The sequence below is a fragment of the Diabrotica undecimpunctata genome, chromosome 4 (assembly GCF_040954645.1).
Source record: "Diabrotica undecimpunctata isolate CICGRU chromosome 4, icDiaUnde3, whole genome shotgun sequence".
In the NCBI taxonomy this organism is placed as follows: domain Eukaryota; kingdom Metazoa; phylum Arthropoda; class Insecta; order Coleoptera; family Chrysomelidae; genus Diabrotica; species Diabrotica undecimpunctata.
Genome location: NC_092806.1, coordinates 95,742,174 through 95,766,646, shown reverse-complemented (window position 1 = coordinate 95,766,646; position 24,473 = coordinate 95,742,174). Strand labels below are relative to the sequence as shown.

The 24,473-nt window shown below is 33.9% G+C and overlaps 2 protein-coding genes across 4 annotated transcripts in view; both read right to left on the bottom strand.

Moving 5' to 3' along the window:
* Nucleotides 1-24,473, bottom strand: part of Dhc62B (Dynein heavy chain at 62B) — a 279,647-nt gene that overhangs the window by 237,611 nt on the left and 17,563 nt on the right. For all 3 annotated transcript variants that reach the window (XM_072529938.1, XM_072529940.1, XM_072529939.1), the window contains exons 3-4: nt 15,672-16,737; nt 8,684-8,993 (exon numbers count right to left, since the gene is read on the bottom strand). In XM_072529938.1, the coding sequence (XP_072386039.1) occupies nt 8,684-8,993; nt 15,672-16,737 (1,376 nt within the window). The remainder of the gene's footprint in view (nt 1-8,683; nt 8,994-15,671; nt 16,738-24,473) is intronic.
* Nucleotides 18,614-22,481, bottom strand: LOC140439799 (uncharacterized). The gene is made up of 2 exons (XM_072529941.1): nt 22,148-22,481; nt 18,614-19,081 (listed from the first exon to the last, which is right to left on the bottom strand). The coding sequence occupies exons 1-2, from the start codon at nt 22,278-22,280 to the stop codon at nt 18,696-18,698; spliced, it is 519 nt and encodes a 172-aa protein (XP_072386042.1). The 5' UTR covers nt 22,281-22,481; the 3' UTR covers nt 18,614-18,695.

Here is a 24,473-nt window from a genome sequence, read left to right as displayed (position 1 = left end):
GCCTCTCAACACATGATTCAAATATTGCATTTTCCTTTCTTTGATTATTCTTAGTAATTCTGTTTGATTACACATGCAACGAAATTAGTAACTCTTTGTACCCATGGAATTCTCAATATTCGTCTGTATATATACATCATCCCTTTTTCACCCCACATTTTTGTGTTTTTATTACTGCTATGTTCTGTTCTAACCCAGAGTTTGACCCATCAGTTCTCATCGAACATCTAGAAGAAGCGAAACTAATCTGACTTAACAATCAAAAGTCTAAATTTGCCTATATATATATATATATATATATATATATATATATATATATATATATATATATATATATATATATATATATAACCAATTTTATCCAAGTCCTTCCAGTTGGTTCCAAAAACACGCTGTCCTTCCATATTGGTCATATTTATAATTTGGATTGCAACTATGTCAGAAAAGAGTGCGTCAAATGAATTTTTGATATCAAAAATTCGTGCACATGCGTACCTTGTAACTCCAGGAGCATTATTTATAACATTGACCGTGGAGAATCGACCGCGTTGATAGGAAAGATCGAGAGACCACTAGATATTACCGTCTTTTGAAGAAACTGTTACAGAAGGTTATACAGGATATTGTACGTAAAATGGAACAGCATAATCATCACTACTTTTTTCCTCACTCTCACTGCTTGTATTGTTTTCTATTTCTGATATGCTCATATTCGGTTAGCGTTCTTCGATGCGACATTATCAATATTCAAACATATACTGAAATTTGAAATGTAAATGAATGAGCTTGGCATATCAGTGTCCTACCAGCCTACCACTTGTATATCATACCCACTTCCTTCTACGTGAAATGCGCTTCTAAACATTTTTTACAAGTTCTAGCTTGCAGAAACTTGTTTCTATTTATAGACGTACCTGACTGACAAATTGTTAAAAAATATATAAAATACGGCCAACTAAACATACTTTTTACATAGGTAATTTTTAACGGTTTAAATACGTGGGTCATATTAACCCGAACATACTATAGGTAACAATTTAATTTTTATCAAAAAAATCAGAAAGTTGATTTTTTATCTCGTATGCAATTGAAAGAGCTCATTTTAGGTAATAAAGTCACGAAACACCAAAACGTCAAGCAGCGTAATAATTTGAAAAATAAGAAATACGTTTTTTTGGATCAAATAGACCCGAAGGGGACAGCAGGGTTAAGTTAAAATTATTTTTAGAAACTATCTATTTGACCAAACAAATTTTTTGGTAGCTTCTCTAGCGGCGAAAATTTCTGCCACAGTTTTTAAAATTGCAATTTTTCCTGGCTTAACCAAGATGTCATAGTTTTGGCATAAGAGCAAACTGAAAGAATTTTCTTCACGGTCTGAAATATTGTGTTTCCTATTTGTAGCCTTTTCTGGTTGGAACGTTTCCAACGTAGATTTGAGGTTCGAATCGGTTTGTAAATGCCCCTTTGTCCGCTTCTTGTCGATCGACGATGATAGGTATATTAAATGGTTGAAGTTGTGGAGTAAAAGTGTTGATTTATTGACAGCTACTAGTAATTACACAAAATGATGTTCGTTAGGTAACTACTTATGATTGACTGTAGTAGACTACGCTCACATGAGCTCAAATCCCCAATTTATAATCTTTAAATAATATTTCATACCTAAGCACAGAGGTTATTACTTCCTATCATACCATACCAACTTTGCTTACACTACAATTTAATCTACGCCTTAATTGCGACACTTAGGAAGTTCAATTAGAAAATATATTATTCGGCAATTTATTTAGTTGTAGGTAAATGAACTAATTATTAAAATATTATACAATATGGTTTTACAATGTCACTTATACACGGTGAAACTATAATAGATTAAGAAGTTAAGGATAATGTGAGATTACAAATTAAGGGGTTAATTTGTGATTGAACATATTGGCCAGTATATAAAAACAAACAGACGACCAATAGAAATGTTTAAAACATATAAAATATAAAATAATAATATAACAATAATCATAACACTAATTCACTCGGTTTTTGAATTATTATCTCACCCGAGCAGTGAGTATCTACCTATAATTTGCTTATTTAGAATTTATGTTTCAGCTCAACTATCTAATTCAAATCTAATCTCATTAAGTGAAACTAATCTAGGAGGGGCTTTCTTTAAAGTTGTATTTAAGTTTGGTTGTGATACCGTATGTGTTCGAGGCGCTGGATGAGGTTGGATGCAAAAACCTTGATGTCTTTGTTTTTTGGCTCTGTTGGAGTTTCGAATATATCTGACCACTTATATATATCCAACCCTTCTTTTCATATGTCACTTAAAATTAGTGTAAGTTATTGTAATCTACTGCAAGTAGATTCCTTGGGACCAACAACGAGCGCACAACACTACCTCTTCTTTTTCTAGGTTTGTGTCTCTTTGAAATTTCTTCTCTAACTGCAGCAGTCTCGCATATGCTTGCTGTTCAGAGTCCCCCTAATATGCTTCTATTAGAATTGACGGGTATTTTAACTTCAAATCTTCCTTTATTATCCCTTTTTACTATTCTTTTATAATATCATTCACACTATTTTTCTTCTACTGAAAGAGTATTGCTTTGATCTACTTTACTTCTTTTAACTCCCAGTATTTTTTTATTTCTTCATCGATCTGTCGTCTAGATATCATGCTGCATACTTGTCTATTAGGAATATTCTCTTGCTGTGCTATCCCTGACATTATCCGACCCAATTTTGTATTTTGGATGAGCAAACCATTCTTTGTTCGATCTATTCCGTCCAGTAATATCAAACTATATTCTTTGGCTCCTAATAGAATATCTATTGAACCTGTTTTATTAAAATTTGGATGTGCCAGGACTAAGTTTCTATGGTTCCTTTTTTTCATCTGTATTTCCTTTTCCGGTAGATTTCTTGTTATTTTTCGTAGTACAACTGCTTCGGTCTTCATTTCAAATTCGTTTTTGAAATGCGCTTCCAAGTTAAATGTTACGCTCCATTTCGACGTCCTTTGGTCTTCATTGCCAATTCCAGATATCTGAGCGTGTACAGCCTTTCTTTTTATTCCGAGACTTCTAGCGGCCTGCTCCGTGATGAATGATGACTGCGAGCCTTGGTCAATCAATGATCTCATCAGTTGTGAGCTACCTTTTGAGTCTCTTACTCGTACTAATGCCGTTTCAAGTAGCACTTCTTCATTCTGATGACTTAAACAGCTCACGGTATTCGCTTGACTCCTTGACGATCCGTCGTAACTGTTGTCACCTCTAGTCCCACTAGAATTTAGTCTAATTTGTGGCCTTCTGTTTTCAGAAGTTTTTCTGTTATCATACTGACCTGACCCACTAGAATTTGATCTATTTTGTGGCCTTCTATTTTCAGAATTCCTTCTGTTATCATACTGACCTGACCCACTAGAATTTGGTCTATTTTGTGGCCTTCTGTTTTCAGAATTCCTTCTGTTATTATACTGACCTTCTGACATGTATAGTAATGAATGGTGCTATCCACCACATTCTGCACATCTATGATAGGAATAATATGGTACTTCCCTTTTGTGTAGTAGACATTTACCGCACCATTGCTTTTCCTTTACGATTTTGTTTTTTTCACGTACTTGTTGACGTAGAAACGTTGTACATTTCAACAGTTTATGTTCTTCATGACACACCACACATGTTATCTTCTTCTTTACCTGTTATCTATGATCTGTTCCTTTCCTTTCTGTTTCTAACATCTCCAATGTCTGGAATCTTCTTTGTAGGAATTCCTGTGTTGACTTATATGTCGGAATGTCCCTACTGTCTTGAATTAACGTTTCATATAATCTGGTTTCTGTGTCCCACTTTAACATATTTATCCTTGCTATAAGAGGGCTCCAGGACTCTGTCATTATACCTAGTCCACTAATGGCTTCTAAGCATTCGTGGAGAGTATCATGTAATGTTTTCACCGCCTTTGCTGACGTTGTTTTGGTGATTTGGTGGTTGATTTGGTTTGTATTAAAACACCATTACATAAAGATCTTTGTTTATATAGTTAATTATGTACTTATGTACTAATTATGTACAAGTTGTATTGATCTTAACAAAATCTGTGTATGTTAGACTTTCAAAATTCGGAAACGCAACTTAAGCATGCATTACATCCCTGGTTGGATCCTGTCATTAGATAAAGTAGCCAACCAATAGCTTTTTATAAAAAGTGCTATTTTCCTATTGTTTATAAATTCTTTAATTCAGAAAAGTTTTGCATAGGTAATTGAAGTTTTAGCAGGTATACAGTCAAAAAAACAGTATACTCTTTTGAATATACTTTTGAATTATTTTTGGATATCGTTCAAAAATGGATCTTTTATTTTATTAGAATATAATGTCAATTCTCCATCGCTTTGCCTGAAACCTCTTATTTATACGTTCTAACACGTTAGGCGTAGCGGCACTTGCTTAGTTCATTATATCCTCCTCTCAAGATTAGTTTTATTTGTGAAATCTTCTGGTTGCTTCATGTAATTCACTTGTAGCTTATTATTTGAAGATGTTATATGGCCAGCAAATTATGCCAAACTCAGATGTTTACTGGAAAATATACTTTATGGCTACTACAGCTTTAAAGTTGTTCATCAATATAATAGGCTATTGGTTGTGTACTTTAGAAAGGAAATACAACATTAAAGGGGTTTTATTACTTCATATGGTGAATTTACCTTAAGTATGGAAAAGAAAAAAGCAAAAAATAGAGATATACACTTGTCATTTGTGGACCTGAGAAAGGCGTATGACTCTGTACCAAGGTCAGAACTATGGGAGGCAATGTACAAATTAAAAATACAGACGGAGCTCATAGAAGCTACAAAAGCTCTGTATAAAGAAAATAAAGTGTCCATTAAAATGGGAACAAGAATCATAGGAGACTTCACCACAACAAAAGGGCTCCTGCAGGGTTGTTCCACATCTTCAACCCTATTCAAAATATACTTAGAAAAAGCCTTGACTACATGGAAAAGAAAATGCGAAGGCATGGGAGTACCGGTACGGAACGAATACCTATATACGTTAAGCTTTGCAGACGATCAGGTAGTGATTGCACAAGACCAAGACGACCTCAGCTACATGATGAAGAAACTACAAGAAGAATATACCAAGGCTGGCCTAGATATTAACCTCGCGAAAACAGAGTACCTATCTACAAGTGAAGAAGACATAGATGTGAAGATCTACAGATTGATGACAACGTAACAATCAAAGGAAAGGATAAATTCAAATACCTGGGGTTTATAATCACGAAAAAGGCAACAACAGAGGAAGAAATTACACAAAGATTAGGACAAACAAGAACAGCAATCCGACAACTTAACTCAGTATGGTGGGATAGACAACTAAATATAAAGACAAAAACGCAGATTTAGAAAACATTAGTGCGAAGTATTATGACATTATGGGGCTGAAAATTGGATCATAAACAAGAAAAACAGCAGTAAGATAGTAGCAACAGAGATGGAATGCCTGCGAAGATGCTGCAGAGTAACAAGAATGGATAGGAGAAGTAATGACGAAATAAAGCAAAGAACATCAATAGAAACAGACATACTAACATATGTAGAACAAAAAAGATTAAAGTAGTATGGACATGTAAGAAGAACTAGCCACAGCAGATGGATAAAGAGAATAACCGAATGGAGCCCTATAGGAAGGAGAAAAAGAGGACGACCCCGAAAATCCTGGAGGAACGAAGTAGACGACGCCATGAGTAAGAGAGGCCTAAACGATGGAGAATGGAACAACAGAGAGAGATGGAAACGGTTGAGCGAGGGAAGGTAGTGAATACTGTAGCATCCCTAAATATATATATATATATATATATATATATATATATATATATATATATATGGAACAACCGTAGAGTGTTACCATGTAAAGTGTTGCGTTTTTGAGAACGGGGTGAACTTGTCCCTGTACACTATGGTACATCTGGGTGAATTTTATGCCGTTTTCGTTCTTATACATCTACAGAAAATGTGTTCAAAATTAAATTTCCTATCGAAATGTAACCTTTTTAAGTTAATAATAATTTTTTTGGCAAAAATAAATTTAAAAAACAAAGCAAAAAAAAACAGGAAATCAGAAGCAGGAACAACAGGAACACACGCGATTTTTATTTTTTGCATCGGAGGGTATTACAGAAACCTTCATTTCACCACCATTTTTCATTTCACCACTATTTTTTGGCAATTTTTCCTATTTTTTCTAAATTGTTCTATAACTCTTTTCTACACAGATTTAGGTATATAAAATGGTACATTAAATAGGAAGAAAAAACGTTTACCTTTAAAATGGTTTACTGTAAAAGAATGTAGGACTAATTTTAAATAAGATACGGTTCTTCAAAATTTTTTACTTTTAACGTTTTTTGCTGTTTACAGTAAAATGTTAAAATTGCGTACGAAACGTGCACACTTCATCTTTAAAACCCATTTTTATTTAATAAATTGATTTTACACGCGTAACACTTTTAAAATCGACGGTCACGTCAAGCGTTTTTTCTGAGAGAACCGTTCATTCTACAGAAAAAGTGCTACTACACATTTTTATTCAACTCTGTCTCAGCTACATTTCCTGTTTAAAACATTTTTTCTCGTCGTAAAAATTCTTGGTAAATCGATGTTTTCCGTCTCCCTTTGAGGGGCGGTTTTAGGGAAGTCCCGGGGGAGAACTAGCAAACTTTTTTGCATCTTTTGGGGGTCTCAAAATTGATATTTAAACCAAAATTCAGCTTGTTCCTATGATTTTTAGAGGTTAAGTGACATTTTCGTCTCTGACGACTGCGACTGGAGTATTCTTTCCTTATACATTTAGGTATATACAAATCGTTGCAAGTATTACAATCTAACAAACCATATTGTGAGAAAAACTATAATAAGAAATTTAAAAATAGCACTAAAACTTCAAAAAAACTAAAAATCTGTAGTAAAAGTTAAAAATATTGAAGACACGTGTCTTGCTTAAAATTTGTCCTAGAACCTTTTATTATAGACCATTTTAAAGATACTTGATTTTTATTTTAACTGAATGTACCACCGTATATACCTAAAGCTACGTAGAAAAAAAGTTATAAAAGAATGTTTGCGAAAAATATGAAAAAATGGCCAAAAAATGGTGTGAGTTGCGAACTTTGAAATATGGTATCGAAGATACTACAAATCCTAAATACTTATTACAAACGTCATTTTAAAGTGGAAGGATAAAGGTTTTTTTTTTCTTAAAAAAATGCTTTATTTTTGAATATATTTTTGTCAAACAAAATTATTTTTCACTTTAAAAGGTGAGATTTTGATAGGAATTTTCTATAAATTTATATGTACGAAAACTGCACAGAATTCGCCCAAATGCACCCTAGCGCACAGGGGCTAATCCACCCTTTTCTCAAAAACGCATCCCTTTAAATGCCATATAAAATAATAAATTCCTTTAACGTTGTAATACATTTTTGGCTTATTTTTTGGAACTTAATCAATAGCCTATAGAGGAAGCAACAGTAAAACCTCTCTAAACGATATAGAATGTTGCTTTAACAATAATACACGGTGGAAAATTAGACGAGAGATAAATTTTTACCTGATACTTATGTTAAAGTAATAAATTGTACCTTACTTTTACATAATTAATAGTTTTTAAAATTTCATTGACAATACCAAACGCAATTAGTGACATTCAAATAAAGAGGTAAAGAGTATCCTAGATTTGCTTCTATTTAATTCATTTAGAAGGCATCAAATATGTACTGGAATTTGTATATAGGAATTATATATAAATGTATATATATATATATATATTATATAAATACATAATTTATTAACAAGAATAGTGGAAATAAGCAAAGAAAATGGCCGAACACTCATCATAAAAAAACTAAATTTATAGTTGTATCACCTCCTAATTAACAATGAGCAGAATGAAAGAGTTAAGAAATATAACTATCTGGGAACATAATTATGTGAATAAAAAGAACGATTACACGAAGGAAATCACAAAAAGAATTAAGAAATTGGGAAGCGCCTTTATTAATATGAAAAATATATAACTAATCGATACTTGAGCTTAGAACTAAAAATACGTATTTAAACTATAAGAACTAATAGAGTTATATTGAAAATACCGTGGACCGATAAAATAACAAATGCAGAGGTAGTCAGAAGAAAAAAAGGAAAATAATTACTGTTGACTATCAATAGGCGAAAACTTCAATATTTTGAAAATGTTTTGTGGGAAGATAAGAATAAACTTTTACAAAGCATAATCCAGGGAAAAATTGTAGAAAAAAGAAGTGTAAGGATAAGAAAGATGTCTTGGCTGCGAAATTAAAGAGAGTGGTTTGGTTATAGTTCCCATTAACTATTACGTGCAGCTGTATTTATGATCTGTATATAAATTATTATAGCCAAACTCCGAAACGGAGATATCAAGTGAATAAGGAGACTTGTGTACTGACCAGAAACTTGTATATCAATTACCATTATTTGAACGGAGATTTCCTATCTCATTTCCTCTGTGAGCTGTCTCACAAGAAAAGTTCAAAACGGCAGAAAATTAGACGAGGTGTGATTATTGTTCTTGTATATTCTGTTTTACATATATTATTTGAATATATTAAATAGAATTTATTCTGCTGTACTTACCGCTTATAATCATCCATGTTATCTAATATATTAAGTAAAGGTACTAAAATAACAGTTTCTTCTTGGACATATGCGACAGAATGATGCAGTAGTTCCTCAGCGTGAAATTTCAATTGCTCGTACATAGATGAGTTTTTGTCAAGTATATCGTCTATGTTTTTCATCCATAATACCGTCTTTGTATTCATATCCATGTGCTCTTTATCTATTGTGCCAAATTCTATGAGCTGGATTAAATTATATAACATTTTTTGTATTCGTTCTCTTAATTCAAAAATAAGAACTGTTTTAACCCAGATCATATGTTTTCCTAAAACACATTTCATTGTATAAAATTTATTCGAAAAACTGATATCTTTTACTTAATGAGTTGGAGGGATTTGCTGTACAAATAAACCGCAAACTCATTATGGGTACCTTATTAGATGTATGTATTAAATAATTAAAAGTACGCTTTTTTAATTTTTATTTAAATCATTTAATTATTTCAGTATTTTTTTATTTATTATAGTACACATAAATTTGAAGTTCAATACAAAGATGCCTTGGTTCGCCATAGACGCTAAAAAAAATGGCAGAAGAAAACAGCTTATGTGAGATACAAACAGAGAACGTATATAAATCCGAAGAGTCGTACGAGATATTTAAAAAATAATAAGAAAGAGAACGCACAAATTAGTAACAAATATATGGACAGACCACTGGGAGACATTCACAAAAAGATTAGGCTTCTATGACCACCAAAACAAATATGGAGTTTCATAAGACAACAGAAAAGCAAAACAAAAGAACTTTTAAACATCTAAAAAAAAGAGTAAATCTCCTACCTTATAAATGTTTTTTAAAAAATAACCAGAACCATTGGAATAATGCACTGGGGAAGCATGGGAAAATGTTGAAGAAGCACTAAAATACCTTAAAAATACAGTTTGAGATCAAATAGTTAATAAATAGTCAAAATAGAAAATGAGATATCACAAGCAATAGAAATACGTAGAAGAGTACGACAGAGATGCATTTTGTCACCGCTGCTATTTAATGTTTACAGTGAAAGCATCTGGCAGGAAACCCTTTTGCAAGCAAACGAAGGAATTGTAATTAATGGAGAGGTTGTAAATAAAATTCGATACGCAGACGACACTTTATTTTATTACAAACGAATTTACAAACGAATTTTATTTTCGTCACGTTCCAAGTTACTAGTATCGTTGTTTACCTTGAACCCTTCGGACTTTTTACCTTCTCAGAACTGGATACTGTCCTATCATTTTTAAGTGGGAGAGAGAAGAACTCTTTACTTCTGAGAGGGCAGTCTTTGAGGACAGCCGCTCGCTCATATATACGTCTCCATGTTACGTTCTCTGTGCATTTTTTAGTGTGTGTACACTTATTTAGTTTGAGTTTCTAAATCTAATGCTATATTAGATTAAATATAGTTATAAAGTACCTTTTAATTTTAATTAACTTCGGTGCTTGATACGAGTAAAGTATTATAGTAAAGTATATTAACTTCAGTGCAGTGTAGCAGTCATCAATATTTACTGTAAGTTATCATAATCAATTACCTTCAATTATCTGGGCGAATAATATGGTTACTGGCATTATGATCTTTAACTATCTGGGCGAATATGCGTTCGATTATTTCTTCTCCTATAGTTAGGGTTAACTACTGATTTTGCTTTCAATTTAAAGAACATTTAATATATGCTTACGAATTTTTATTCAGATATTAAGAACTTCTAAATTACGAACATTTAATTCTCTGTTAATCCTTACACAACACTGCGAACAGATAATTAACTTAACCAGTGCGGGTTGGTTAAATTTTGATTTCTGTAATCTTGTCGTATTCTTTGAATTTAACTTTAATTAACTTTGTGTTATTTATTATTCATTTTTTTATTAACTATACTCAGTATCTCGAGATATGCCCATTAAACAGCAAAAAGAGACTCTAATCAACCTGAGTTGAATATTTTTATATAGCATCAGATTCTCTTCGCTGATAATTTGATTTGTGTATGATTCCATTATATTGTATTTGTAAAGGTATTTATCAATCATAATACTGTTTATTTTTTATATGTATACCACCATATAATAATTGATGGTGTAACATAACATAATAACTCTGAATATTTGCTTTTTACCTTCAAATATTATTATACCTTCGACCAGAAGAAAGATCAGATTATTTGTTTATATAGTGTGTTAACCAAATTTATTTAATAATTAACTGTTGGTATCTTTTCTTGGATTTGGTCTCAGAACCTAAATATCTTTCCTTATCTCTTTTCTTTTCTAAGGTTTCTTAATTTTCTCCTTAAACCCCAAAAAATTGAGTGGCGCCCTGTTTCTATCTTATCTTACCTTTGGGTAATTTTACCCATCTATATTTCTGCTTATTTCCGTATCTTTTCTAATATATTTTAACCTGTACTATCTTTACTTATTTCGACCGTTGGACCCATTCCCGGTTTCAAAAGCTAGTTTCCAATCCACGACTCGCTCTCCACCAACCATCTGGCTGCCGTCCGCAGTGTCTCCATTGGTGACCTTTCTAGCACCATCCAAAAAAGGTTTCCGAGGTTACACATTTATTTATGCCGCCCAAAGCGTGGGGCTTATATCCTTTTGTTTTTTTTTCTTTGTTCGTTGCCTTTGCGTGTCTTTTACATTTTTATGTCCCGGCTTCTTTACCTAATCATTTTCTTAGCTGTCTCTATACATTTATATAATGCCCAAGCTACGAGGACCCTGACAAGCTTTTGTTGTTTTATTTATTTCTTCTTCTATGTGTTTTTTCTCTATCTCAACTAATTTTTCATTTGCTTCTTGCATTTCGTCTGGTAAACACACTACAAAATTTCTTCATAATTATGTATAAATTTTGGAATTAAACCTTATCTTTCTTTGGTATAGTATACTTTTTTATTAACTTACTCAAAATAAAAAATGAATAATTTTGAAGTCAACTTTCTAACTTCAGAGGAAATTAATTACGAGTTAAAAATCAGAGGAACTGTTACGAGTACAAAAATAAATGAAAAAAGGAAGAATCTCAAGAGATTGTTAGTTAGGGATAACAGCAATCAATTATATTTAGATACCTTAGATTATGATAACGAGAAGACTGCTATTAAAAATTCTATTGATAATATTTCAAAGTTAGTTTGAAGAAGAGTTTAAAGGTTCTTCAACGAACTCGTTAAATCACGACTTATTCATTTGTTAGGTAGAATAGATTGTCTCCCTATTTCCGAGCCTGATTCTAAGGAATCCATTTCTTTCCGAAATGAATCGAATGCTACCTGTTTGTTATTGAAGCAAGAGATAAATGATAAAGTCGTTCCTCTAGCTTCTAGTTTTTCTTTTGTCGAGTATGTCTCTCCTGCTGCTCCATAGATAATACATGTTTCTGCTACCGATGTAAATATCTCCCAATATTCCATATTTAAATGGAATGTTAAATTTAATGGTGATCCCAAGACTGTGTTTGATTTTATTGAACGAGTTAATGAGTTATCTGAATCCCATAATGTTCCGAAATATATTTTATTTAATTCGGCTATTGAATTTTTCTCTGGCAATACCGCGGCATGGTTTCGCAGTACTAAGTCTTCAATTAATTCTTGGGATGAACTTATTCAACTCCTTAAATATACTTTTCTACATCCCGATGTCGACGAAGATCTTTAGGATCAAATCAAAGGCCGCAAACAAAAACGTAGCAAGCCTATCGTCATTTTCGCAACGAAAATGCTATCTGTTTTAAATCGTTTATCTCGCGAAGCATCCGAATCCACTAAGATTCTTATAATAATATCCACTAATATCTTACCTGAGCATATTTCTCATGTCATTTTAAAAGACATTAATACCGTGAGTGAACTAAATCAAATTGTTAAGAAGTTGGAAGATGCTAACCCTTCATTGTCGGCCAACTTCTTCCAAAATTCTCAAATCTCTGTTGTCGAGACTGATACTCACCAGTCGAAGCGTCATTCTCACAACAATGCCATAAATGCCAGATCTTTTTCATCTGCCTCTAATCACATATCTAATTTATCTAATTCGAATGAAAAAAACACTTCGAAAGTAGCTACCTGTTGGAATTGTCGAAAAACAGGTCATACCTATCCCGTTTGTAAAAAGGAACAACAGCACAAGCTCTGTTACAAGTGTGGTAATGCTAATATGACTTTTCATACCTGTAAAAAATGCTATTTGCTGCAAAAAACTAGTTCGTTTGAGTTTGTTCTGTCGGTGCAATCTCGTTACCTTACCGTCCCAATAAATTCGAAGTTAAAATTCAGAATAATTGGAATCAGTGGTTAAAGACCGTCAAACATTTCTAGTGTGTTACGAACATTGCCGCCCTAAAGTCTATCTCCGAAAAACCACAAATTTCCTATCTGGAAGTCGACAAGAACCTAATTGATCGTTGGTTCGATCATTTTCGTTCTAAAATTGTATCAGAGCTCAATAAATATCCTCAGTGGAAAGTAGAGGATGATTTCGTTTTTAAATTAATTCCTTCCGAATTACCTGTTTTCCCTAATAATAAAGAGTGGACAATTTTAGTACCGAAACCCCAAAGAAATAATATTATCACTTCTTGCCACGATCCCCTTACATGTGCCCTACCTGTGCCCATCTTGGCTATTTCAAAACTTTAAATCGGATTCAAGAGTTATATTATTGATCCAAAATGCGGAAAGATGTACTTCGTTTTGTTAGGTCTTATAAAATCTGTGGAGCTCAAAAGATGTCGACTTTGGCTCCCATGGGTTTAATGGGACGAGAAAAATCCGCTAGGTTCCCTTGGCAAATAATTGCCGTAGATCTTATCGGTCCGCTTCCTCGGTTAAAAAGAGGATACACTTTTCTTCTTGTTGTTACCGACTGGTTTTCGAAATTTACGTTGATTCATCCTTTGCGGAAAGCTACAACGCAAAATATCATTAATTTTCTTAAAAATGACGTTTTACTTATGTTCGGAGCCCCTCAATTTCTTATATGTGATAACGCCCGAAATCTTAATAATTTTTCGTTAAAGAATTTATGTAATAAATATAAAGTCCAAAAAATATGGTTTAATGCTGTCTATTCGCCTCAGTGCAACTTTGTTGAACGTAGCAATAAAACCATAGGAACTGCTATCAGGTGTTAACGATATTAAAGATCCTGGTTACCTGATGAATGAGGTGGCGGAGTATCTGTCCGAGAGAAAGATTATGGTGGAAAAGGGCACGATCGTAGACGTTACGGCTGGGGTCCCTCAGTTATCTGTCTTGGGCCCGACGCTATGAAACCTGGTATATATCGGGGTTATGAACTGTAAATATGGATAAGGTACAATCCCCTTCTCATTCGCGGATGATCTCGCTGTACTGGTAGTGGCCCGGGATGAGCCAGATTTTAAATACCGGGCTCGAAACGAAAAGGCGGCGTCGTAAAGAAATGGATGACCCAGCACGGACTGAAACTTGCGGCAGAGAAAACCAAGCTATTATTCTGAAAGGAAAAAGGAACAGACAAAGTGTTGAACTACAATGTGCGGGAGCATGTCTAACACCCAAGAAACATGTAAAATAACTAGGAGTGATATTGCACCAGAATGGAAAATGGGGGAGCACGTGCGGGAGGTGGCCGGGAAGGCTGTAAATAGTGCGGTTGCGTTGGGGAGGGTGATGCCCAACATTGGGAGACCCAAAAAAGGACTATAGGAAACTCATGACATGACTGGACAGAACAAGTCTGTTGCAAGTGGCATGCACCTACAGGACTGTGTCTGCGAAAGCCTTGTGGACCATCACTGGATGTGTTCCTTTGCATGTTCTGGCGGTGGAAAGAAATGAGCTCTATGAGAGAAAAGGCCCAAATCTTAGTATGGCAGAGAGAAGACAGGTAAGCGAAAGGTCAATAGAAAGACGGTAAGACGAATGGCATAACACGGAGGATGTGGCACAGTATACGAAAATGCTGATCCCGAATATAACAGATTGGGTGGACTGTCGCCACAGGCGACTGGATTATTTCCTGACGCAGGTGCTCACAGGACACGGGTGTTTTAGGTCTTACCTCTCTAGGTTCGAAAAGGCTGACACAGATGATTGCCTATAGTGCGAACACTTGGACACTGTGACACATACGATGTTAGAGTGCAACAGGTAGATATTAGAAAGAAACAGAATGGAAAGAGAGACAGGTGTGAATTTTGTTACAGTGAGAGAAATGATTGAGAGGATGATTGAAAATAAAGCAGGTTGGACTAGTATATACAACTATATCCGTGCAGTTATCAAGAAAAAAGAAGAGGAGGAAAGACAGCTGGACCAACGGCAAAGGTAAGAGGGAAAGATGCTGAAAGTTAAAGGTAGAAAAGTGGGTCAGACTGTATGAGTTAGACTGTGTGAGTCAGACTGTGGGGTAGGAGGAAATGCCCGTCTGGGAGCAATACTGTACTAGGAGCGATGAGGGTCTTTCACGCGCTGCCTGGAACGACACAGGGAGCCTCCTTGCTGACAGTCTGTGTATGAATGAAGGTAGTGCTTCGGAAGTAATGCCTGCCTTACAGCGGCCATTCCGCTTCCGGATCGCTGGATGACAGAGGAGGGTCTGGTTTAGCAGGTAGGCGTTGCGCGTAGACTCGACGACGAGAGGGCATTTTAAAGTACCTCGGGAACTATCGCCGGGATTACGAAAAACGAATCCTGCACTGAGATGTCTTTTGAAGGTTCCAGACCTCCCCTCTATAAAGACTAAAAAAAAGAACCTACTACTTATTATTGTTGATTTATGTTTTCTACTTTTTGTTATTATTTTTCATTAGTTCTTTGTACTTGCGGTTTATTTATTGCATAAAATAGAAAACTACAATAAAATCTAAAAATGAGACCAATTATATTCGAGATTTATATATACTTACATTGAAAATTCTGATTTTGAACTTTAATTAATAAAAATAGCATACTATTGAATTTACCTTGAGCAATAAGTTCCTCGCTATTATTTGGCTGTAGTAAAGCATCTTCCTTAATGTTTTCGAATTCTTGACAAATACTTTCATTTTCCGATATATGAATTCTACACAGCTTATAAAATATGTCCTCTATTATAACTGATAAAGATTCTTTCATTGACAATACATATTCTGACAACACTAGTTGACCTATAGCAAAATACTCGCTTCCCAATAAAGAACTTGCTTTTGAGATGTAATTTTTAAAATGTTTAATTTGTAAACATCCGTTCTCAAATGTTTTTTCTTTATCATCAGTTACTGCAAAATCAATGAACATTTCACGGAAATCATAATCAATCTTACGCATATATTCATCAATAGGAACGAACAGTTTCATTATATTTTCGGCAACTTTACTAAGAACAGAATCATAATAATCGTCGGTTATATTAAGGTGGATGAGAGCTTCTGGATGAGTTCTTATTTTTATTATCTCCAAAATAGGAAAGTTGGTTCCTAGATCTACTAGCTTAGAAATAAATAAACTATATAATAAGATCACATCTTGCTGATTAGGATGCATATAGAGGCTTGTATCATATTTTAAAGACAGCTGTAAATATGGAACAAGATCTTCTTTTCCAGTTACTTCAACTACGTGATTAATAGTGTTTTGGATAGAGAGACTTATAAAAACCGATAGAAGACCAGTACATACTTTAAGAAGATTTCTTAAAGCATCTTGATCTAAATTATAATCGTAATACTCTACTATCTCACAAACTTTATAATAAAACTTAAATAATATACTTTCAGAATCTGAGGTCAAATTATTGAAAGTGTCATCTAACTCCTGTAGCGCAAGTGGTTTGATCCTTAGATCTTTCAGATCGATCAAAATTTCAGGCAACATCTTGCATTCTTTATAAATTTTTCGGACAAGTGGATGATACAGCAAAAATTTAGTTTGAAATTGTTTTCGAATCCACAGATACACATTGTAATTTGAGCTTCTTCCTAAATATTTGTAGGGTTGGATGACAAATCGTTTCTCATCTGAATTTACTGGCTTTGCTTTTAAACAAACCTAAATAAAATAAAAAAGTACATCAATTTTGTAATTCTTACATAGTAGTTAAGATTATTTCTTAAAGAGTGATTGCTATCCTATAATAAAAAATTTGCGAACGCAAATGAGAATATAAATATTTTTTATGTAAAAAAACGTGGAGAAATTAAATATAGAGTACCTATATTCGTTTTTCAACACAACTTACATTCTCTGACTGGAATGAAAGTTCTAATCTTCCCATTTTATTGTAATAATTAACTTAACTTCTTATTATTATAATTGTTCTTCTTATTTCATTATATAAGCAATTTTAGTTGTTCATGATCCGGTTATTGCCTCTGTGAAAGATTGTTACTCCATCTCTTGAGTGGTTAACCGATACTTCTTCTAGAACTTAGTTATTTGTCCCTTGCTGTTTTAACGACTCTTGTGTCCGCCAAGCATTCTTTTTTCTATTTAGGGTCCACTCGTTTATGTCCTGTACATTATATTTTGTTTGAATCTCGTCACTCCTTATTCATGCTACTTATTCAGGCTCTTAGTGTACTGAGTATTATTATTTCTTTTATTTCCAGCACTCTTTGTGTTTTAGCTGTGTCGAGTCTTGTTTGTGATGCATACGACATTATTGGACTTTTTTATCTCAAATTTATTGTGGCAGTGATGCATAATTTAGTAATAACTAATACATTTTTTGAACACAAAAATATCCACAAGTATACAAGAAAATTTAAAATTAGATAAATTAATTACCTTTTACTAGAAAAAAAAAACAGAAGACACGTAGTAGACACAAATCCAGATATGGGGAGCGATCACTATTTAGTAGTAATGAAAATAAAACAAAATAAGTCAGATAATAATGCAAGACATAAAAAATATAAAGAATAAAACTAGTGAACTTCTCACGGACGAAAATTAAATCATGAACAGATGGAGAGAATATTTCCAAGATATGCTACAAACACGATCTTAAACAGCATCTTTAAAGCGTTAAGCTCCATGCGGTATACTGCGCGTGTCGCACCTAAACTTGTTCTTTAGGCTACGGTTATATTGGACGCGTAGTCTGACGACCAATCAGTCGGACATAAACGGACGACATTGGTAGTGCGACTAGGTGGTCGGATTGCAAGCGTTTAACTGCGACTATGTGTTCAGAAAACATGGCCAAGGATGAAGAATATTTATTAGAAAATAATTTTTTACGTCTTTTGATGTTAGAAAACTCAAGAGTATGGGTAAATGATATATATAGAAATAGAGAAGAAAATGGCGAGTTTCACTTAATATGGAATGATTTGTTACGCCAACCACAGAAGTTTTTTTAATATTTTCGAATGTTACCTGAAACATTTAATTATATTTTGTCTCATATTTCCGAAAGACTGGAAAAACAATCGAACTTTAGAAAGTGTATTCAACCAGCAGAAAAACTGGCATTAATATTAAGGTAAGTCATTACTTATGAAATTATTTATTAAACTAAATTTATTTTTCATACAAACTTAAAAAAGAAATACTTTTATGAAGTTAGGATATAAAAACTAAAATAAACTAAAAAAGTCATTACACTACTGAAAATTATGCAAATATTCTCACACGCCTGGACATCCTACTTCGTTTTCTGATGAATCTGATGGTATTTCCACTTGATACCTGCTTTGATCGATTTCTTGATCCACTGTAGTAGTTCTTGTCCAGACAGACTGAGCACGTGGCCTTCTTGATCCACTGCAGTAGTTCTTGGCCAGACATACTGAGCACGTTGCTGGGCTTCCAAAAAAAAATTGTTGTATTTTTATTCGTACTGACAATTTTTGGTCTTCGGGTATTTTTTTCATGTACGGCATCAGACTCATGAAAAAATGGAAGTCACTATCTCCTTCCTTTGGCCTTTCATTACACTTTTCTTTGTATGCTTTGTAAGTTTTTCTTCTTTTATAGCTACCATTTTTTCATTTACTGAAGATTTAGCTTTTTTTCCCTTTGTACCCTGTTTCCTTATCTGTATGAGCTATTTTAGCAGCCTTGGGTGTCGTAGTGAAAATAATTTCAGTATTTAATTGTGGATCTGAATTTAATTCAGAATTATGATTTCTATCATAATCAGATTCAGAGATTGTATCTGGCGTAGTGTTTTCATCATATACATTTTCTTGGTTATTGAGAGGAGGAATATTTCCTGTAGCATTTCTTTGGGTCATGTTGTCTTTTAGGAAAAGCATCATTGTGAAATAAGGCCATTTTGATGTTATTAATATGTCACCAGAATCTCCGGATCGCGCTTTATTTGTTTTTGCTAGTTCTTTTCTAAAGTTATCTCTTAATCCTCGCCATTTCGATTTGAGCACATCACCTAAAAGTCAAGAAGTAAATAGTATGTTTTAGAAAATGAAAAATTAAATACGTATTACGTTGAATTGAAACAAAATTAATAAGTTAAAATTCATCTTCAAAGTGTGTGTGCGCCAATAATTATTATCTAAAACAATTATCTATAATTATAATAACAATTATCAATAATTATTGTCTTAAAATAATTAATTCATTTTGTTTGTTGTTTTAGATATCTTTCCACTTTTCGCTTTTCGCTCTTTGGCGTTCTCATTCAGAATGTCTCACACAACTATAAGATTAATTGTTTACGAAACGTGCACTATCATATGGGAAACTTTTTATGAACGACATATGCCTTTTCCAACAGAAGACATGTTTCGATCAATTTCCAATGATTTTTTGAATAAATGGAATTTTCCGAATTGTATAGGATGTATCGATGGCAAACATATTCGAATACGATGTCCCTCTAATTCAGGATCCATGTATTATAACTATAAACGATATTTCTCTGTAGTACTTCAAGCAGTTGCAGATGCAAAGTACAGATTTATCTGCGTTGATATTGGGGCTTTTGGAAAACAAAGCGATGGATGTGTTTTTTCACATAGTTCGCTATATCAACATCCTGAAAATAAGTCGTTAAATTTGCCAGAAGATAGAGCACTTCCACAAAGCAATTTGGTACTTCCGTAAGCCCTTCTTGGTGATGAAGTATATCCTCTTAAAACTTACTTAATGAGACCCTATCCCAAAAGAGATTTGCAGGAAGAAGAAGTATTTAATTATAGACTTTCAAGAGCGAGAAGAATGGTGGAATGTGCTTTTGGGATATTAACGTCCAAATGGAGAGTATTAAAAAACGAAATGGAAGTTTACCCCAACAAAGTTGATATAATTGTAAAATGTACATGTATTCTTCATAATATTGTCATTGACCAGGAAGGTATAAAGGAATTCAATCTTTCAGAAACAGTGGCAACTATGGGGACGCACCAACCAAATAGATCAAGAATTAACAACAGAGCAAATCAACAAGCATTATAATATGAGAAATGCTTTTAAATCCTATTCTAATAGTAACGCTGGGTCCGGTCCATTTCAATATGATCGTTTTTAACCACTCAAAATATAAAATGCATATACGTAATTTAATTATTGACGATACTAAATAGTATAATATACTTTAATATATATTAACCCTTAAATGCCCAATCGGGGTCACTATGGGACCCCAGACATACATTTTTGGCTATAATATCTTTATTTGAAACATTTGGCAACCGCGCAATCAGGTATTTGTGTGGACGTGTCTCCTACGTTTTCTGTTAGTATACCACGAACATTCGTGAGGTGCAGTGGTCTGTAAGAGAGATTTAGATAAGTGGGGTCTCGCTGTGACCCCGATTGGGCATTTAGAGGCACCAGAATATTTTTATTATTTTTAACATTTTTCGTCAGTTTACATTGAAAAATGGACCGTAAGAGAATGAAAATGACAATAAGCGACAAGAACATGAAAAAATTATCCGAAATATAGAAGAAGGGATATCAGACTCCGATTTCGACTATGAGATTACCGACGAATCAGATAGCGAAGAGCAAGATGTTTTTGAGGAAAATGTTTCGGAAACTGAGGACAATTTAGAAGTCAACAGTGACGAGGAATCAGATGCAGAATCTAATGAAGTGGACGATAATATTAGTGAGGTTAGTGGTCCAACATATACATCCAAATCTGGAATGCAGTGGAATAGCCTACCTTTCGTGAGATCCAAGAGGCAACAAAAAAATATTATAAATGTACATCCAGGCTTAACAAACTATAGTAAAAATTCCAACACGTTTTTAGACTATTTCAATTTATTTTTGACCGAAGAGATGAAGAATGTCATATGCTTTCATACTAATGAAGAAGCTGTTAGGCGTTATCAAGAGTGGAACGAAAAACATCCGAATAACAAAAAAGAGTGGACGGTACTTACCAACAATGAACTGGATAGCTTTTTAGGAGCACTTATCAAAGCTGGTGCTTTAAGGTGTGGGAAAGAATCGACACGAGAGATATGGTCTACAGACACCTCAATACGCCGGTCATTTTTTACAGCCGCATTCGCTAGGAACCGATTTAAAGAATTATCGAGTTTCTTGAGGTTTGATGACAAAGTGACCAGGGTGGAGCGGAAGGAACAGGATAAGTTAGCGGCGATACGAGTAATTTGGGACATGTTCGTCTCTAACTGTGACAAAGCCTTTGAACCATACGAACATATAACCGTTGACGAACAGTTAGTGAGTTTTAGAGGAAAGTGTCCTTTTAGACAATATATAAAATCAAAACCTTGCCGCTATGGGATAAAAATTTGGGCTGCCGCGGATGTTAAAACATCTTATTTATCAAAACTTCAGGTGTACCTTGGAAAACTACCAGGTGGTAGAATAGAGAAAAATCAGGGATTTCGTGTTGTGAAAGATCTGGTGGAACCATATCATGGCAGTTGGAGAGGAATTACAACTGACAACTTTTTTACCAGTGTTCCTCTTGCTCAATATCTTTTATCTAAAAACCTTACTTTACTTGGGACCGTCCGCAAAAATAAACCTGATACACCACCACAACTAAGTTTGACAAAAAGACCTGCGGAGTCGTCAATATTTGCTTTTACTAAAGAATTAGCTATGGTTTCAGACAGAAAAGTGAATACCGTTTGCTCTTTTTGCAAAAAATTTATATGCCAGGTGCACAGAAAAGAAGAAAAAACTATTGTATGTAAAAATTGCAACTAAAAGTTATATGCTTATATTATTATTTAATTTTAATTTTGTTCGAATTGAAAATAATTTGTTTCTAGAAAAGCCGTTAATTTTGTATGAAAAATAAATAAAAATTATTCAAATATGCTTAAAATTATTTTTAACCGTGTTTTCCTTTTAGTCAGTGCTAAATGACGTTACTAAATTGAAAATTTTAGTGGGGTCCCTAGGAGACCCCAAATGGGCATTTATGGTTATTTTCATATCACGGGCATTTAAGGGTTAAATAAATATTAGATTAAAAATAATGCAAATATCTACATATACTTACTGTTTTCACCCATTTCTTTCGCCAGGGATATCCACATCTTACGAGCCATATCTCGATTGTGATAATCTTTATTAGTTTGGTCCCATAATGACTTTCGTTGAAATACACCCAAAATTAATTTTTCAAGATCCATTTTCAGACGCACTTTGCCGCAGGAAAAAAACAAACAAGTTTGTATTTTGAAATTAGTCGTCCGTAAACGTGCATAAACTGACGGCTAGTACTTATTCAATATAACCGTTCCTATTTATCTGCCCGTGTTTGTTTCTATCGTCCGACTACGCACGAGTACGTCCGACTCGTTAGTCGTCAGAGTACGCGTCCAATATAACCGTAGCCTTAGGCGACGCGCGATGTGGTACCTATACATATTATGTCGCATTGCAAGCAGTTTTATTTTGAATCGTAATACTGTGTGTATACTACGTTTATACTTTTGCTAATGGAAATCGAAAGGAGGTGGACTGGAGAACCACTATAGATCGTTTTACGATAACATTGCGGAGATAGGGCCATGTATTTCTTATGGACGATAGAAGCGCAGCGATGCCACGATGAACACAAGCGCAATTCAGGGTTGTATAATTTGTATTTTCGTTTTCACAGGCATGAATTAAATTAATGTTTTTTAACGTAATTGACCAAAAGTGCCCATTCGAAATAGGAGATGAAAAGTAGGGAAAATGATTTTAATTAAATACAATTCACAAAAGATAATTTTATTTTAATTATAGTAACCATAGTTTATTTGTTTTTCGGCAAGAATATCATATACCATGAATCATAGAAATCAGTAGAAAATATTGCTTAGTTAAATCATGCACTTTGCCGGCTATTAAAGATTTAAAAGCAAATAAACGGACCGCTGGAATGCATATACGAGTATCTAATTACTAATTGCAACTTAAAATAATACGGTGTACGTATGTCAGCGATTTTATGTCGTTCTCTGAGACTACATAATGATAATAAGATTTTGTGTTTCTTCAGTTGTTATTCTGAGTTTACAGTTAAATGTTAATTGAAAATGGAAATTCGAAAAATATATCGACAATCTAGTAAACCGCATGCCTGAGAGTTTTGGCAACACTGATCTCCATAAGCCTAAAGGCGGGTACACATATGCGAGCAGAACTGTTCGCGAACCGTTTGTGAACGCTATATTCGTTAATTTGTACGACGGGACGAACCGCTTGCGAGCTGTTCGTTCGTTGCTCGTCAGGAACCGCGGCCTGTCGGTTTTTGGGACGAAAACAAAGAATATTCGCAGTTAAATTTGGTCGGTGTTCGAGACTATAAATTATTTCTGCGATGAGATCATTCGGTTAAACAAAATTGCTGAACGAGCGCGGCTTATTCAAAAGTAACGAGAGAAATTAATAACAGATAATGTAAACAAAATACCGAAATGTCTAGAATAACGAAGTAAATTAATTCTCGGTTTGTTATTAGATACTTAGGGTACCCACCTTAAGGTGAGTACGCATACGCGAGCCGAACTGTTTGCGAACTGCTCGTGAGCTGTTCGCGAAGAGTTCGTTGAAAATATGTTTATGTTCAGGCTATCCAATACCCTAAGTATCTAATAACAAACCGAGAATTTATTTACTTCGTTATTCTAAACATTTCGGTATTTTGTTTACATTATCTGTTATTAATTTCTCTCGTTACTTTTGAATAAGCCGCGCTCGTTCAGCAATTTTGTTTAACCGAATGATCTCATCGCACACTTAGCAGAAACAATTTATAGACACAATTTATAGTTCTGCGAACATTCTTTGTGTTCGTCCCAAAAACCGACAGGCTATGGTTCCTGACGAGCAACGAACGAACAGCTCGCAAGCGGTTCGTCCTGTCGTACAAATTAACGAATATGGCGTTCACAAACGGTTCGCGAACAGTTCTGCTCGCATATGTGTACCAGCCTTTAATGTTATTTTCTTAACGTGGAACGCTGTATAGTTAATATTAGTATTTAGTTTAGCCTCTTTTTTGCTTTTATATTATATAATCCCGTGAATTAAGAAAAAAGCAGTTTCAAATGTTGTTACAATTTTATTGCCTAAAATATTAGATATACAGCGCAAATTTAACATGGGTATAAAGTAACAGTGCTTTTAAATTGTTATAAAAACAAGTACATATTTTAGTTATACGTTTACGTAACACCAACTACAAAACTAAAAAAATCTCTGAAAGATGTTCAAACTAACAAAAACATACAAGAAGAAATTAAACCTTAGGCATCCATCATTGTAATCAAAACTTTTTATTCTATTTTTTGCTAACATTGTGATTAACAAAAACACAAGGAATACAGTAAGGT